The 15,012-nt window shown below is 46.9% G+C and overlaps 1 protein-coding gene and 1 long non-coding RNA gene across 2 annotated transcripts in view; one reads left to right on the forward strand and one right to left on the reverse strand.

The window, feature by feature from the left end:
- LOC148125372 (uncharacterized) overlaps nt 1–15,012 on the forward strand; it is a 50,065-nt gene that overhangs the window by 26,352 nt on the left and 8,701 nt on the right. The gene's annotated exons all lie outside the window — the stretch shown is intronic.
- Nucleotides 6,042–10,176, reverse strand: LOC113454481 (5-hydroxytryptamine receptor 7-like). The gene is made up of 2 exons (XM_087935675.1): nt 9,704–10,176; nt 6,042–6,920 (listed from the first exon to the last, which is right to left on the reverse strand). Exons 1-2 carry the CDS (start codon nt 10,105–10,107, stop codon nt 6,149–6,151), a joined length of 1,176 nt encoding a protein of 391 aa, XP_087791801.1. The 5' UTR covers nt 10,108–10,176; the 3' UTR covers nt 6,042–6,148.

The raw sequence follows: 15,012 nt of genomic DNA on the forward strand, positions 1-15,012 counted from the left end.
AGCAGGGTTTCAATGGCTTTGTTTTAAATAAAATCTCTCTCTCTCTCTCTCTCTCCTTGTCTATTGTTTTCCTTATCGGCCATTTTCCTTCCCTGTCATGCCCCCGCCCTTCCGAGTCCGAATCCGAGGAAGAAGACGAGCAGCCGACAGGGAGCGGAAGTGTGGCTCCATTGGCTGTGGAGGAAACTGGGGAAGAGCAAAGCCCGGCTGGGCAGAGCAGGGAAGAGGTAGAACAAGGGAGAGGGAGTTCGGAGAAAGACCCAGGCCCAGGCCCTCTTAATCCCAAGGCCCGCAGGGAGGAACGGAGAAGGGAGCAACGTGAGTTGCATGGCTTACGGGGGAGGGAAGGGCCCTGATTCCCTTCCCTAGGCACACCGGGGGAGGCAGTTTAAAGGAGAGGCAGCTGAGAGTGGCGGCGGCTGGGAACAAACGTGAGTTTATCTTGAGTTGACTGCGGTTATCTGTGTTCCTGACATCCTCCCACCTGGGTTGATTTACTGCCGTGTTACTTCACTTCTGGAACTCCTTGTCTTGCCCTGCCGCACTAATTACCTCATTTTGCCCGGTTGGATTGATAATCTAAAGTTTTCTGTTTGCAACATTTAGATTGGAATATCTGCAGCCAAAGGCTGTTGCAGGTTCATGGGAGAGTTTTTTTTCTCCAGACCGGAAAATAACCGGGGGCAAAATTGGAGCAAATAAAGGGACCCCTATTTATTCTTTGGCTGAGTTGCCTTTGTGCCATGCCCTAGGTCATCACATTCCCTCATGTCTTCTCCAAAGAAAAGCAAAATCCGAGGAGGGCTAGAGAAGAAACAAACTCAGGTAGTCCTCAACTTACAACGGTTCATTTAGTAACCGTTCAAAGTTACAACGGTCCTGATAAAAGGGGACATTTGGCTGCTTTTCAGACTTACGGCCATTGCAGTGTCCCTGTGGTCACATGATCAAAATTCAGGCGCTTGGCAAAAAATTCAGATGCTTGACATATTTATGACGGTTGCAGTGTCTCAGGGTCACATGCAAAGTGAATGGGGAAGCCAGATTCACTTAACGACCAGATTACTAACTTATGACCTGTGGGGATTCACTTCACCACGGCGGCAAGAAAAGTAATAAAATGGGGCAGAATTCACTTAACGAGCGTCTCTCTTAGCAACAGAAATTTTGATCTCTATTGTGGTTGCAAGTCAAGAACTGCCTGTATTACAAATTTTTGAGCTAGATATGCCAGGGTTTTTTTTTGTTAAAAACCCACTGTTGATTATTTAAAATTAAAAATCAATTAAGAGATTTCTCCAGCACAAGTCCATAGTGTGAATCAATTTAATTTCTCCAGAACAAAATATTTTCCAATAGGTTTCCTTATATTTCCGGCCACAGAACCTGTTCCAACTGGTCTACACCAGGAGTCGCCAACCGTTTGGACCTCAGGGACCCCCAAACTCATCATTTTAAATCCCGCAGACCAAACACCCTGGGAAAATCCCCCCCAAAAAATTCTGCAGGAAAATTCCCCACCCAGTTTTCCTACCTATCGATGGGATCGCAGGAGACCGTCTCCAGGTCCGTTCTCAGAGGGAAAGAGAGAGAGAGAGAAAGGGAGAGACTTTTGGCTTCATGCAAGGAAAACAGCAGAAGCCGCAGAAGTCTTTCTTTCTCTCCCCCAAACTCCGCCAGAAAGGAGTCTTTTTGAGCCTTTTGGAGCAGGAGGCCTTGCAGGGCCCCAAAGACTCATTTCTGGCGGAGTTTGGGGGAGAGAAAGAGAGACTTTGGCTGCTTTCCTTGCGTGCAGCCAAAAGCAGAAGAAGAAAGAAGCGGAAAGAAGCAGGCGGGTGGCCAGGCCAGGCATGTGGGGCGAGTTCCCCCCCCTCCCCCTTTTCCTCCCTCCGCTCCCTACCTCATGTTGTTCACAATGCAAGTGATGCAAGCCTTGTGTTCCTGCGGGCCATGTGGGCGGCGCAGTCTTGTGCTCCCGTGCAGCCTGGATTAATTGCTTTTGGGGGGTGGACATTTCTCTGCGGACCACCAACATTTTCTCGCAGACCACCAGTGGTCCCCGGCCCACTGGTTGACAACCACTGGTCTACACGATGTAAATACCACATCTGAGTGACATAGTGGGGCCTAAAGGTGGAGTTCTCGCCTCGCAATCCTATCTGCTGCACAAAACTCCACACTGGCAACGGGAAGGGCATCCAGCCCGTAAACCCTCTGCTAGCTCCATTCAGTTGCCCAAACTCCACCCCAATGCAAGGGAGGATGGGGGTCATTAAAAGGAGAAGATGATCTCAGTGACGTAGACAAGTCGCCTTTCTACCCTATCCTGCATCGGTTGGATCCGCAAGGTGGATGAAATACAGGGTCAGCTTCGACGTCCAACCACAACGGAGCTCCAAATTTCCACTGCTAAGAGAGATGGTTCTTCAAGTGAGTTTTGTCCCATTTCACGGCCTTGCTTCTCGCAGTCGTTAAGTGAACTGCTTAGCAACCCAGTTGTTAAGTGAACCTGGCTTCCCTGTTGACTTTGATCAATGGTCGTTAATGTGAAAACATAAGTCAGGTTTTATTTTCCTGCGCCGTTGTAAACTTTGTTCATTAAACAAACGGTAGTAAGTCGAGGATACCCGTACAGGTATTCTTCGATTTACAGCGGTTCTCTTAATGACCGTTTCAAGTTACAACAGCCCTATTTTTCAGACCATTTATTCACACAGACCTATATTCAGATGCCTCATACCTGACTCACATTTATGACGGTTGCAAAGTCCCAGGAGTCACACGATCCTTTTAGCGGTGTTGACGAGCAAAGCCAATCGGGATTCCAGATTCACTTAATGACCTTGTTACTCACTTAACACCCGCAGCGATTCACTTAACGAACGGGGCAAGAGAAGTCATAAAACGGAGCCAAACACTTAACACATTTCTCATGTAGCAGTGTAAAAGTTGTGCTCCATCATGGCGGTAAGCTGAGGACTTCCCAAATGGGCACTAGTTTTATTTTCTTTCATAAAGTCTTTGTTGCTTCTGTTTGAGAGCCTTTGTATTTTGGGATTTTTTTTCCCTCCAGTTCTTTCTCTTTTTGTGAGGACCCAGAGCGTAACACAAACGTAACAAAATCCAAAATGTAAATAAATGTCCTTTAATGCCTCCAACTTGGCCCCACTGTTCAATAATTCCCAGTTGGAGATAAAACGTACTCAAAAATAATCTTCAAAAGGAAGCAATACAGTCCGAACTCAATGAGCAGATAGAGGTGAAATAAAAAGCCAAAACAAACTACAATGAAAGAATTTCCACAACAAACCAGGATAAGTAACTACCAACTTCAAGGAGATAACAAGGCATAGTCTGTTGGAAGGACGCCAACCAAGATAACTTCAGCCCAAAATAAAACATCCTTCTGGCAACACTGTGTTGTAATCGTCTCTTTTATATACTATTCTCCCCAGCTGCAACCAATGAGGGGATCATGGCCGCTTCCTCTCTCGTAAGCCAAGTTGCTCCCTTCTCTGTTCCTCCCTGCATGCCCTAGGATGGAGAGGGGATGGGCCTGGTTCTTCCTCTGACTGCCCAGCTGGCCTCTGCCCTTCCCCAGCCCTTCCTCTGCCCTTCCCCCGTTCCTCCTCTCCCTCAGTGTTCGACTCTAACAAGGGCATGACCCACTTCGCTTCTGCTATCTCCAAGTACCAAATATCCATGATCCAATATCCATTTATTTTGTATTCCTTATCAAAAAAAGGGCTCATTCTTCCTGTCTCCTAGCAGAATCACCTGCTAGGTTTGCCAGCGTTTAGGATTCTCTTCCTCTTTTGCACGCGTATTTCGCAATGCAGCCTTTCCTAATTTCGGGGAAAGGTCACGTTAATTAAATAAATGGCCCCCGAGGAATGGAAAGAGCGGGGTCTGCGCTCCGACAAGGAGAACCATCCAGCTGAGATAATTATTATGGGTAAGAAGTGTGAAATTAGATCATTACATTCAGACTCAAAATGGGGTGTTTTCGTTGGCGAGAAGGGGGGAGAGAGAGAGAGAGGGAGAAGGACTAAAGAAAGAAAGGCAACATTCATTCAATAATGTAGAATATGGAGTTGGAAGGGACCTTGGAGGTCATCTAGTCCAACCCCCCCTGCCCCCATTCAAGCAGGGAACAAGAAAAACCAAGTTATTTTTTTGAGACCCCTGCAAATTTCTACCATCTTCTCTAGAGTTTGCAATACAGGCAGTTCTTGACTGAACAGCAGTTCGTTTAGTGGCCGCTCAAAGTCACAACAAGCCCAGAAAAAAAGTGACTTATAAGCAGTGAGGTGATTCAACCGGTGTAACAAGCGGTTCAGTGAGCGCATGCTTTGCGCCCTTTCACAGTTATGACCTTTCCAGTATCCCTATGATCGCACGATCAAAATTCATGCCTGACTCAGAGTTATGACGATCGCCATGTCCTGGGGTCATGTGATCCACCTTTGCGACCATCTGACAAGCAAAGTCAATGGGGAAGCCAGGTTCACTTAGGGACCAGGTTACTAACTTATCTACAGTGGGGGATTCCCTTAACAACCAAGGGAAGAAAGGTTGTAAAATGAGGCAAAATGCATTGAATAAATACCTCCCTTCACAACAGAAAGGTTGGGCTCACTTGTGCCTGTAAGTCGAGGAATACCTGTATCCTGTCTTGAATGGGATTCTGCTGGTGGAATTTGCTTTGCTTATGAATGGGGCCATCTAGATAGTTGGCTTCCTCTTTCAATAAGCTTTTAATCCCCTTAAGTGCTGGCATCTGCTGTGGGTTATGAAGAAAGACTGGAGGCTGCTTCCTGCCTTTAAGAGCCCGTTTCTCCATTTCTCCTTTGAGGGAAATCTAATATTCTGCCTTTTTAAAATATTTCCCAAAATATTTCATTCTTCGGGAAGGGAAGGCTTCCCGTTACCATCAACATTCACCTTAGATTTTGACATCTTGATCCTTTTCTCGTCTTCTCCAAATCTTTCCCTTCTATTCTACTCCGTCTCCCGGGATTCTGTCTGTGGCCCTGAAGGTCCTTTGCTCAGATTGGCAGTTGCACCATCCAGACACAGATTAACAGAGTTGGAAGGGACCTTGCAGGTCATCTAGTCCAACCCCCCACCATCCAAGCACAGACCCTACTACAGCATTTCTGACAAATGGCAGCGCAATCTCTTCTTGAAAGCCTCCAAATGTTTCTTCATTTGAGGTCGCTTCATTCCCGCCTGACACGCAGCTCCAGGGAGGCAGAAAGACAAACGTTGTTCACCTGGAAATTGAGGTCCCGTGGGGAAAAGGTGATACTTTATTTAACTCAACAAACAAATTTAGGCAATTGTTTTTAAGTGACTGACTGTGTGTGTGTGTGTGTGTGTGTGTGTGTGTGTCAGGCATAAAGGAACGTGCCTTCCCTGAATTACCTTTGAGTACCTTTGCAACCATTCCTCCTCCTCCTCCTCCTCCTCCTCCTCCTCCTCCTCCTCCTCCTCCTCCTTTCCATGTATTTCCCTCTCTTCTAGAACTGATGATGTTCCCTAGTTGGGTAATGAAACATCTACAAAGAAAACAACCAAGCTCAGAGAACACTAAGGACCTCTTAGTCTTCTTCCTCCTCCTCCTCCTTCTCTCCCCCCTCCTCCTTTCCATGTATTTCCCTCTCTTCTAGAACTGATGATGTTCCCTAGTTGGGTCATGAAATGTCTGCCATAAAACCACCCAGCTCAGAGAGCACCCAGGACCCCAATCATTTTCCTCCTCCTCCTCCTCCTCCTCCTCCTCCTCCTCCTCCCTCCTCCTCCTCCTCCTCCTCCTCCTCCTCCTCCTCCCCCCCTCCTCCTCCTCCTTTCCATGTAACTTCCTCTCTTCTAGAACTGATGTTCCCTAGTTGGGTCATGAAACGTCTGCCATAAAACCACCATGCTCAGAGAGCACCAAGGACCCCATTGGTTCAACCCTGAGCTACAAATGATTTCTCCCTTATTGAGATCTAATTGTGGATTCCCTACAAGACCAGGAATGCCCTACCTACCTCAATGAGATTTTATGAGCTTTTGCTGTCCTGGGCTACTTGTAGGTGGGTAGGAGTTCTTGAGAATGGGTGCAGGGGGCAACATTTCTAACATTGCCAAGGGTTTCCGTGTTTTAAAATACACCCTCGTGCTTTTCGGTGGCTTTTAAGGCCTCGTGCATGCTTGCCGCCGAAAGTCTCCGGTTAATGTTCCGATAATTACAGCGCAGAAGGTTCCAGAAAGTAGTCCTCAGGTCGCGGTTGAAGAAGGCGTAAATCAAGGGGTTGATGAGGGAGTTGGTGTAGCCCAACCACAACAAAGTCCGCTCCAACCACAGCGGGATGCAACTGCACCAGCTCCCGCAGAGGAAAGGCCGGGCGGTGGACATCAAGAAGAACGGCAGCCAGCAAACGGTGAAGGTGCCCACGATGATGCCGAGAGTCCGGGCAGCCTTCTGCTCCTTCTTGAAGATGGAGATGTTCTTGTGGTCTTCCTGAAGGAACTTGGACAACGTGGCACACTCCTTGGCGGCCTGGCTGCGTTTGACGCTCCGTGACGGCCGTACGCCGGAGTCTACGCAGGAGATACGGTCCCGGTGGTGAGGCCTTGGGAAGTCCACGAACCGGTGTTTCCGAGCGCTGGCTTTGGCCGCTTGGTAGATCCTGTGGTACATGACCAGCATAACAGTCGTGGGGATGTAGAAGGCTACGCCGGTGGAGTAGATGGTGTAGCCAACATCCTGGCTGATGAGACACACACAGTCCACCGTGACGTTCTTGGCCCAGCCGAACAAGGGAGGGAGAGTGATGGAAGCAGAAAGGAGCCAAACCACGAAGACCATCTTAGCCATCAGTTTCCCGTCTTGTCTCACCGGGTAGGTCAACGGTCGAGTGATTCCCAGGTACCTGGAAAACATCGGTTCAGATTGAATGTACGGAGAGGCCTCAACTTACGATTGGTCACTTAGCAAACATGCAAAGTTATGACAGACCTCCCCAAGGGCCTGTACTTGTTATCTAACTTTCTTTTATTGCTTGCCTGTTTTATTCTGTTATTTAATTTAATCCCATTTAATCATCCGTCTGAGGATAATTCAGCTAAGGCTGTTTCCAGTAACTTTTATTTTATTGCAGTGTATTGTACTGTTTTACTATTATTATTTTATTTTACTGTTTCATTTTGTCTGTACTTTTTAATCTAACTTTTATCGTTTGCCTGTTTTATTCAATTATTTAATTTACTCCGTTCTGTTATTTTATTATTCGTTAAGATTCGGCGCAGATACGATAGAGGAAAAAATGGTGCAGAAAGATCAAATAAGCGTAAAGAGAAAGGTGGATTATTTCTCACCACGGAGGGGGAAAAAATGGATGGGGGAGAAAATGGTTTTGAGATTGGGGTAGCAGTGTCAACAGTTTTTTTAAAAAGAGGAGATTTTATTCCGTCCTGATTCCAGGGGGAAATCACTTCTGTTATTTTTAAGCTCGGAATAGAAAAAAAAAAGAAATGAGACTTTGATTTCAAGATTGAAATCATTGTGTGGTTACAGAAAAAGCTTGAATTAAAGGTAATGCAAATTCACATGGTTCTCAACTTACGACCATAATTGAGCCCACAATGTCTGTTGCTAAGCAGGACAGTCGTTAAGTGAATTTTGCCCCATTCTTTCCATGGTTGTTAAGCAAGTCGGTGCAGTCATTGAGTTAGTCACCCGGTCATTTAAGTGAATCGGGCTTCCCCATGGACTTGGTTCCTCAGAAGGTCCCAAAAGAGGATCATGTGACTCCGGGATACGGCGACCGTCATAAATATATGCATCAGCTGCCAAGTCTCTGAATTTGGATCACCTGACCATGGGGATGTTATAAGTGTGAAAAATGCTCCTATGTCAGAAGTCACTTTTTGACCAGGGTTGGCCTGCTCCTGGTTCTCCCCGGTTCGGTTGAACCGATAGCTAATTTTATTCATTCTTAATTACCGCTTTGGCAAACAGGTAAATCACACCCCTGGCTGGCCCCGCCCACCTTGCCCCGCCCTCCTGAGAATCCTCACACGGTCCGTTTTGGACGCCACGTAAGTACAGAGGCTCAAGAAGGCTCAAGCAGGGAGGAAAAACAGGCCTCCCAAAGTAGGAAGCCATTTTCACCCTCCCGGAGGCTCAAAGAAAGCCTCTGGAGCCTGGGGAGGGCGAAAATGCCCCCCCCGTGGTGCAGGAGGTTAACTAGGCCATGCCCAGAATGGCCACGCCCACCCATCAACTGGGCAGAGAACCGGTTGCTGAAATTTGTAAAGCCCTCCCCTGATTATGATCCGGATTAGAAGCTCCAACGGCTACGCTTTCCTATGGTCACATTTTGGACCCTGGGCAAACGGCCCACATTTCTAGCTTTGTTGGCAGCATCCTGTAGTCACATGACCATCATTTATAATCTTTTTTTTGGTGGGGGGAAACCGATATTTAAGATCAAGGTTAGATTAGTGTCAGGCCTCCAACATGCACCCCCATTCAAATCACAAGTCTCTAGCCGCATCTCTCAAGTGTAAAAAAAGATTGATTTATTAGGAGTTGACCTGTCGGCGTTTCCTGGGTGCAGCCAACTCTAAGACACATCCTTCATTTCCCCCTTGACCCTGGTCTTCCCCACCCCCCTGGATGTATATTCTCCAATGGGACACATCCATAGCCCAGAGTCATCAATCAGGCTCTCCAGTAATACTCTTGTGCGCCAACAGCTTCAGCTGCCGAGGCGATTATCTGAGGCATTTGAGGAATGCACTGCTTTCCCCCATTCCCTTTCTGCCAGGCAACTAAAAAGACCAAAGGAGTATGCTTTAGTTGACAATTAGATGTACAGATTAGATTAGATAAGATTAGGATTAGAATTAGAATTAGATTATATCACATTTTGATTAGATTAGATTAGATTAGAGACTGGATTAGATTGTGATGAACAACCTAGATTAGCTCACCTCTCCTTGGGATCTTTGAAGACCCAACACCTCCTGGAAGACCCCAGATTGGGGAGGTCTAGTTCCCCTGGTCATCTCCAAGCCAGTATGTCTATGATCGCCCATGATCACTTCCCTCTTCTATGATCAAACCTGACCTGCCCCCGGTGGAGATTAACTCTGAGGGAGAGGAGGAACAGCTGACAGGGAGTGGAAGTGTGGCTCCGGAGGTTGTGGAGGAGGCTGAGGAAGGGCAGAGGCCGGCTGGGCAGTTAGAGGAGGACCCAGGCCCACCCCCTCTCCATCCTAGGACATGCAGGGAGGAGAGGATAAGGGAAAAACATGAATGGCATGGTCTACGGGGGAGGAAAGGGTCCTGATCCCCTTCATGGGCTGCAGCTATGAGAACTGTTTAAAAGGACGGACATGCGTATGGGCCAGTGCTGGAAACAAAGCGTGGAAATATCTCTAGTTTATAGTTCCTCTCTGAGTTTGGCGTCCTTCCCAGTGTGTGTTATCTGTGGACATCCTCCAGCCCTTATCTTGCCTGGTTTGTGTTGCCTTTTTCCTTCTTCGTGTAAAATATGCGGGAGTTATTTTGTCTTCCATCAAAGATATTCGGAGCTTGGAAACAAACTGAATGAATAAAAGGGGCGTCACCTGTTTTCTGGGAGCATGTTTGCTTTGTATCCCACCCTGGGGCATCACAAAACCTGAAGAACATCCTCGCAGCCCTTACCTGTCCACACTGATGACGCAGAGGGTCATGATGGAGGCGGTACAACACATGACGTCCATGGCAATGAAGAGGTTGCAGAAGACTTCCCCAAACAGCCATTTGCCTCCTACCAAATCCGTGATGATCACAAACGGCATGACCGCCAGGGCGACGGACAGATCTGCAGCGGCCAAAGAAACCACCAGGTAATTGGACGGTTGCCGAAGCTTTTTCACGGTGCACACGGAGATGACCACCAGGCTGTTTCCTGCAATGGTCAACAGGGTGATAACGGAGATGACTATCCCAATGACCACTTTTTCCGTGTCCCCATACAGCACGGCATCCTCTCCGCAATCGGTAGAGTCGGTGGCATTGGACAGCCGGGCCCCGGGTTCATTGAGTTGGGAAAGTCCTTCAGTCATGAATGTTGACTTCCAGGAGAAGGCGCTCCTGCTTCGTAGTCTCCAAAAGGAGTGATTGCGGCTCCCAAAGTTGACCGGATTGAGTCTTTATCCACATCTTCAAGCTGACAGCTGCATGGAGAAGAGGAACGGAGCATGAGTTGGCGTTAGCTTTTCATAACCGGGGTGGGATTCTACCTGATCGGACTGGTTCTATAGAAACGGTTGTTACGATTCTGCACAGTTCGGAGAACCGGCAAATGGCGCCACTGGCTGGACCCGCCACTCCACTCCGTACCCACTCACTCCTTACCTGGCATGCGTGCCATCCAACTTGTCTGCCTTGTGCCTTCGCCTAATTTGTAATAAGTTACTATTTTTCCTTTTTTTTCCCGACAATCAGCTTTTCTGACTATCAGCTGTGATATTTAGATTAGCTAGAAAGCGGAAAATTGTTGGATTTCTTGCTTTCTAGCTAATCTACAAGCAGAGCCGAACCTTCCTTAGGACTGAAGCTTCTATTTTTCAGGGCAGACTCGGGCAGCAGATTTCAGAAAGATAGATCTCTGAGTGAATCTGTGATTCTGCGAGCAACTCAATCTGCCTGCCCGCTTTGCCTGATTTGGGGTAAAAGTCCCTCTTTTTTTAAATAAAAAAAATGCAATATTTACACACATGGTGTGTTGTGAGTTAATTTTGTGAGTTTGCTCGCAAGCAAATTTTATGTGACAGACTCGGGCAGCAGATTTCAGAAAGATAGATCTCTGAGTGAATCTGTGATTCGGTGAGCAACTCAATCCGCCTGCCCGCTTTGCCTGACTTGGGGTAAAATGGCTCCTTTTTTAATAAAAAAAAAGTTCAATATTTACATGAATATTTACAATATTTACCTACAAGCCACGCCCACCCAGTCACGTGACCACCAAGCCACACCCACAAATTAGGCATATGCCCACAGAACCGGTGGTTAAGAAATTTGAATCTCATTCCCTGTTCACAACAGTGCAGTGGTGAAATGCTACGGGTTCAGCCCGGTGGGGGAAAAAAGCTCCGACGATCAGAAGAGAAAAGTGCAGGATCGTCCCTGTGCTTTTCCTTCTTTCTCCCCTCAGCTGATCGGCGCAGCAGAGCCTCAGCTGATGTTTGAGAAGCTGCGTGCATGCGCGAAGTGCGTGATGACCCAACCAGTAGGTAAACTGGTAGAGTCCACAGTGAGTAGTTAGCTACAGTGGATGACCTTGAAGTCAAAGTCATTGTTGTGGTTCGCCGGCAGCAGGTGCGGACGGCTGAGGTCTCGGAGAGCGAGGACTCAGAAGAGGGGCCTGCGTGTGATGCAGGGATGGGGCCAGGACCATCAGTGCTGCCTTCGGAGGTTGTGGAGGCTGGCAGCAGCGAGGAAGAGGACCCCGAGGAGCCTGTGCTCAGTGTGGGTACATGCAGTTTGGGTGCGTGCAGGGCTGAGCAGCTGCAGCAACATGTGAGACTCGGGAGTAAGGCTGCAAAGTGATGAAGGGATAAAAGCCAGCCCTCGGAGGTGGGATTCTTTGCAGGCAGCAAGGACGTTCTTGTACTTCAAGCCTTGTGGAAGTTCGGACTATCCTGGTTTGTGTTTAGAGACCTTTGGTTGTGATTATTTCCTTGCAATTTAATCTCGTGTTCTTGGCAGCCTTGCACAACCTTGACAAGTCTCGTTCTTATCAGAGACAATTAGTTTTTAACAGCATTTTACCGTGAATGAACAAAATTCACAGAGAAGCATTAAAAGGTTTTGCTTTTATCTCTGGGTTTGGTAGTTGTTTGCTTTGAACGAGGCTTGGGTCAGAACAGTCATGGAGATACTTCATCCTTTCCTCCATAAATGTCTGAGGAAGGACCCCAGCTAGCACAACCACCAACATGGCAATCCTCAACTTACAACGGTCCGTTTAGTGACCCTCGGAAGTTACCACGGCACTGAAAAAAGTGACTTCTGACATAGGACCATTTTTCACACTTTGGACATCCCCATGGTCAGGCGATCCAAATTCCAACACTTGGCAGCTGATGCATATATTTATGACGGTCGCCGTATCCCGGAGTCACATGATCCCCTTTTGCGACCTTTTAAGGAACCAAGTCCATGGGGAAGCCAGATTCATTTAAATGACAGGGTGACTAACTCAATGACTGCACTGACTTGCTTAACAACCATGGAAAGAATGGGGCAAAATTCACTTAACGACTATCCTGCTTAGCAACAGACATTGTGTGCTCAATTATGGTCGTAAGTTGAGAACCATGTGAATTTGCATTACCTTTAATTCAAGCTTTTTCTGTAACCACACAATGATTTCAATCTTGAAATCAAAGTCTCATTTCCTTTTTTTTTCTATTCCGAGCTTAAAAATAACAGAAGTAATTTCCCCATGGAATCAGGACGGAATAAAATCTCCTCTTTTTTAAAAAACTGTTGACACTGCTACCTCAATCTCAAAACCATTTTCTTCCCGATCCATTTTTTCCCCCTCCGTGGTGAGAAATAATCCACCTTTCTCTTTATGCTTATTTGATCTTTCTGCACCATTTTTTCCTCTATCGTATCTGCGCCGAATCTTAACGAATAATAAAATAACAGAACGGAGTAAATTAAACAATTGAATAAAACAGGCAAACGATAAAAGTTAGATTAAAAAGTACAGACAAAATAAAACAGTAAAATAAAATAATAATAGTAAAACATTACAATACACTGCAATTAAAATAAAAGTTACTGGAGACAGCCTTAGCTGAATTATCCTCAGACAGATGACTAAATGGGAAGCGTTTGGAAATGAATCAAAATTGGCTATATACTACAAAAAAAAGGAGGAATTCTGAGAAGATGACAGCCAAAAAGACTTTCACGAAGCAGAAACGAAAGAATATTTTTGGGGGGGGCGTTGGGGAGAGATTTTTATGAGAGTCACAAGAGATTGAAGTCAATCAGCAATGAAATAGCCGCAACCAGTAAAATCTTTTTCACCGTCTGTATCTCCTGCTTTTCATTTTTTCCTCTGATCCAACATTACCTTCTTCTTTAGCTAGCCAGGACTGTATCTTAACTCCTGTTTCAAGATAGCCCCTCTTACATCTTGACCAAGTCACGATGAACTTTTCGATTCCCACCAGACTGCTAATTTGGTGCAATAAACTAACCTGGATACACCTGTGCAATTTCTTTCTTTCTTTTTTTTTTGGTAAACATTACCTTTGGAAACGTGGCTTTGAGTAGCCACGTATCGCTTGCGTTCCCTTTCAGGGCGAAGTATTTTCTATCAAATAAAAGATAAGCAAGCCCTTGGAGGCTGCAATTCGAATGGCATATTATTAAAAAGGAGACCTTTTTTGCCTAGCCGGAATTAAAAGTGTCAGGCAGGAGGGATGAACTTGGCTGCGACGGCTTGCGGACAGATAGATGCTCCGTTCGTTTAATAAATCGATAAAAATAAAACGGAGAGAGGAGAGGATCTTCCACTGAACCTTGTCTCTTGCTTCGTCAAGCAACAGGCCAATTGTGCAATTTAGAACCAGGAGATGAGATTTCCTTTCGAAAGGATGAGGGGAAGGTGAAAAAAAAAAAAGAAAAAGAAGGTTACCTGGAAAGAGGCAAAGGAGAAGAGTTGGGTAGCCAAGATCTCCTCTTGGGTTGTGGCATCTCCTGTCCAGGGCTTCTCCTTTGTGGTCAGACTGAAGGATGCAGTCCAGGGCTTCAGCTGCAAGGAAGAAAGATGTCTCTCTGGAGGCACCTCCAGCCTCCCCAGATATGCTGCTAGCTAGAGTGAGACTAGATGCCAGTCTGGGGGGGGGGTGGGGGGTGGGAAGGAGGGGGGGCTGGCTTCAACTTTGCCTCCTCTTCCTAGCCAGCCCCAAAGAATTGGTTTGCTCCGGAGTCTTTGCTCCCAGATCTGCTCTCCCTTTGGGTTGGGGAGAGTAGGAAGGGAGGAATTGACAGGAGGGAGGGAGGGAGGACGGGAGGGGGGGAGGAAGGAAGGGAAGGAAAGGGGGAGAGGGAAGGGAGGGAGGGAGGGAGGAGGGAGGGAAGGAAGGAAGGAAGGAAGGAAGGAAGGAAGGAAGGAAGGAAGGAAGGAAGGAAGGAAAAAACAACCTCAGAGGGAGAAAAGAGGGATGGATGGGAAGGAAAGACGGAGAGAGGAAGGAAGGAAAAGAGGGAAGGAAGGAAAGAGGGGAGGGAGGAAGGAAGAGAAGGAAATGTCGGGGAGAAAGACGAAAGATTGATAAGAAAAAAGGAAGGAAGGAAGGGGAATCTCAGGGAGGAAAGAGAGGGATTTGGTGGGAAGAAAAGATGGGAGAGAGGAAGGAAAAGAGGGAAGGAAGAAAAGGAGGGAGGAAGGAAGAGAAGGAAATGTCAGGGAGAAAGAAAAAGATTGATAGGAAGGAAGGAAGGAAGGAAGGAAGGAAGGAAGGAAGGAAGGAAGGAAGGAAGGAAAATCTCAGAGAAAAGAGGAATTGGTGGGAAAGAAAAAAGGGAAAGAGGAAGGGAGGAGAAGAGGGAAGGAAGGGAGGAAGAAAGGAAGAAAAGAAGGGAGGGAGGGAGGAAGAGAAGGAAATGTCAGGGAGAAAGAAGAAAGATTGATAGGAAGGAAGGGGAATTTCAGAGGGAGAAAAGAGGGATTGGTGGGAAGGAAAGAAGGGGGAGAGGAAGGAAAAGAGGGAAGGAAGAAGAGAAGAGGAAAGGAGGAAGAGAAAGAAATGCCAGAGGGAGAAAGAAGAAAGATTGATAGGAAGGAAGGAGGGAGGGAGGGAGGGAAGGAAGGAACGAAAAGGGGATGTCAGAAGGAGAAAGAAGGATGGGAGGGAAGGAAGGAAGGAACGAAGGAAGGAAAAGGAAAAGGAAGGAAGGCTTCACGGGTTCTTAAACTGAAATCAAAATCTTGCCTGCATTTCTGC

Source organism: Pseudonaja textilis, chromosome 6 (genome assembly GCF_049901715.1).
Source record: "Pseudonaja textilis isolate UNSWEBS1 chromosome 6, rPseTex1.2, whole genome shotgun sequence".
Lineage (NCBI taxonomy): Eukaryota > Metazoa > Chordata > Lepidosauria > Squamata > Elapidae > Pseudonaja > Pseudonaja textilis.

Bases quoted from the DNA above. Each gene is read 5' to 3' on its own strand.
- LOC113454481 (XM_087935675.1), bottom strand. From the start codon at position 10,107: ATGACTGAAGGACTTTCCCAACTCAATGAACCCGGGGCCCGGCTGTCC. The intron at 6,921-9,703 runs GTAAGGGCTGCG...GATGTTTTCCAG, and splicing joins TGCGTCATCAGTGTGGACAG to GTACCTGGGAATCACTCGAC.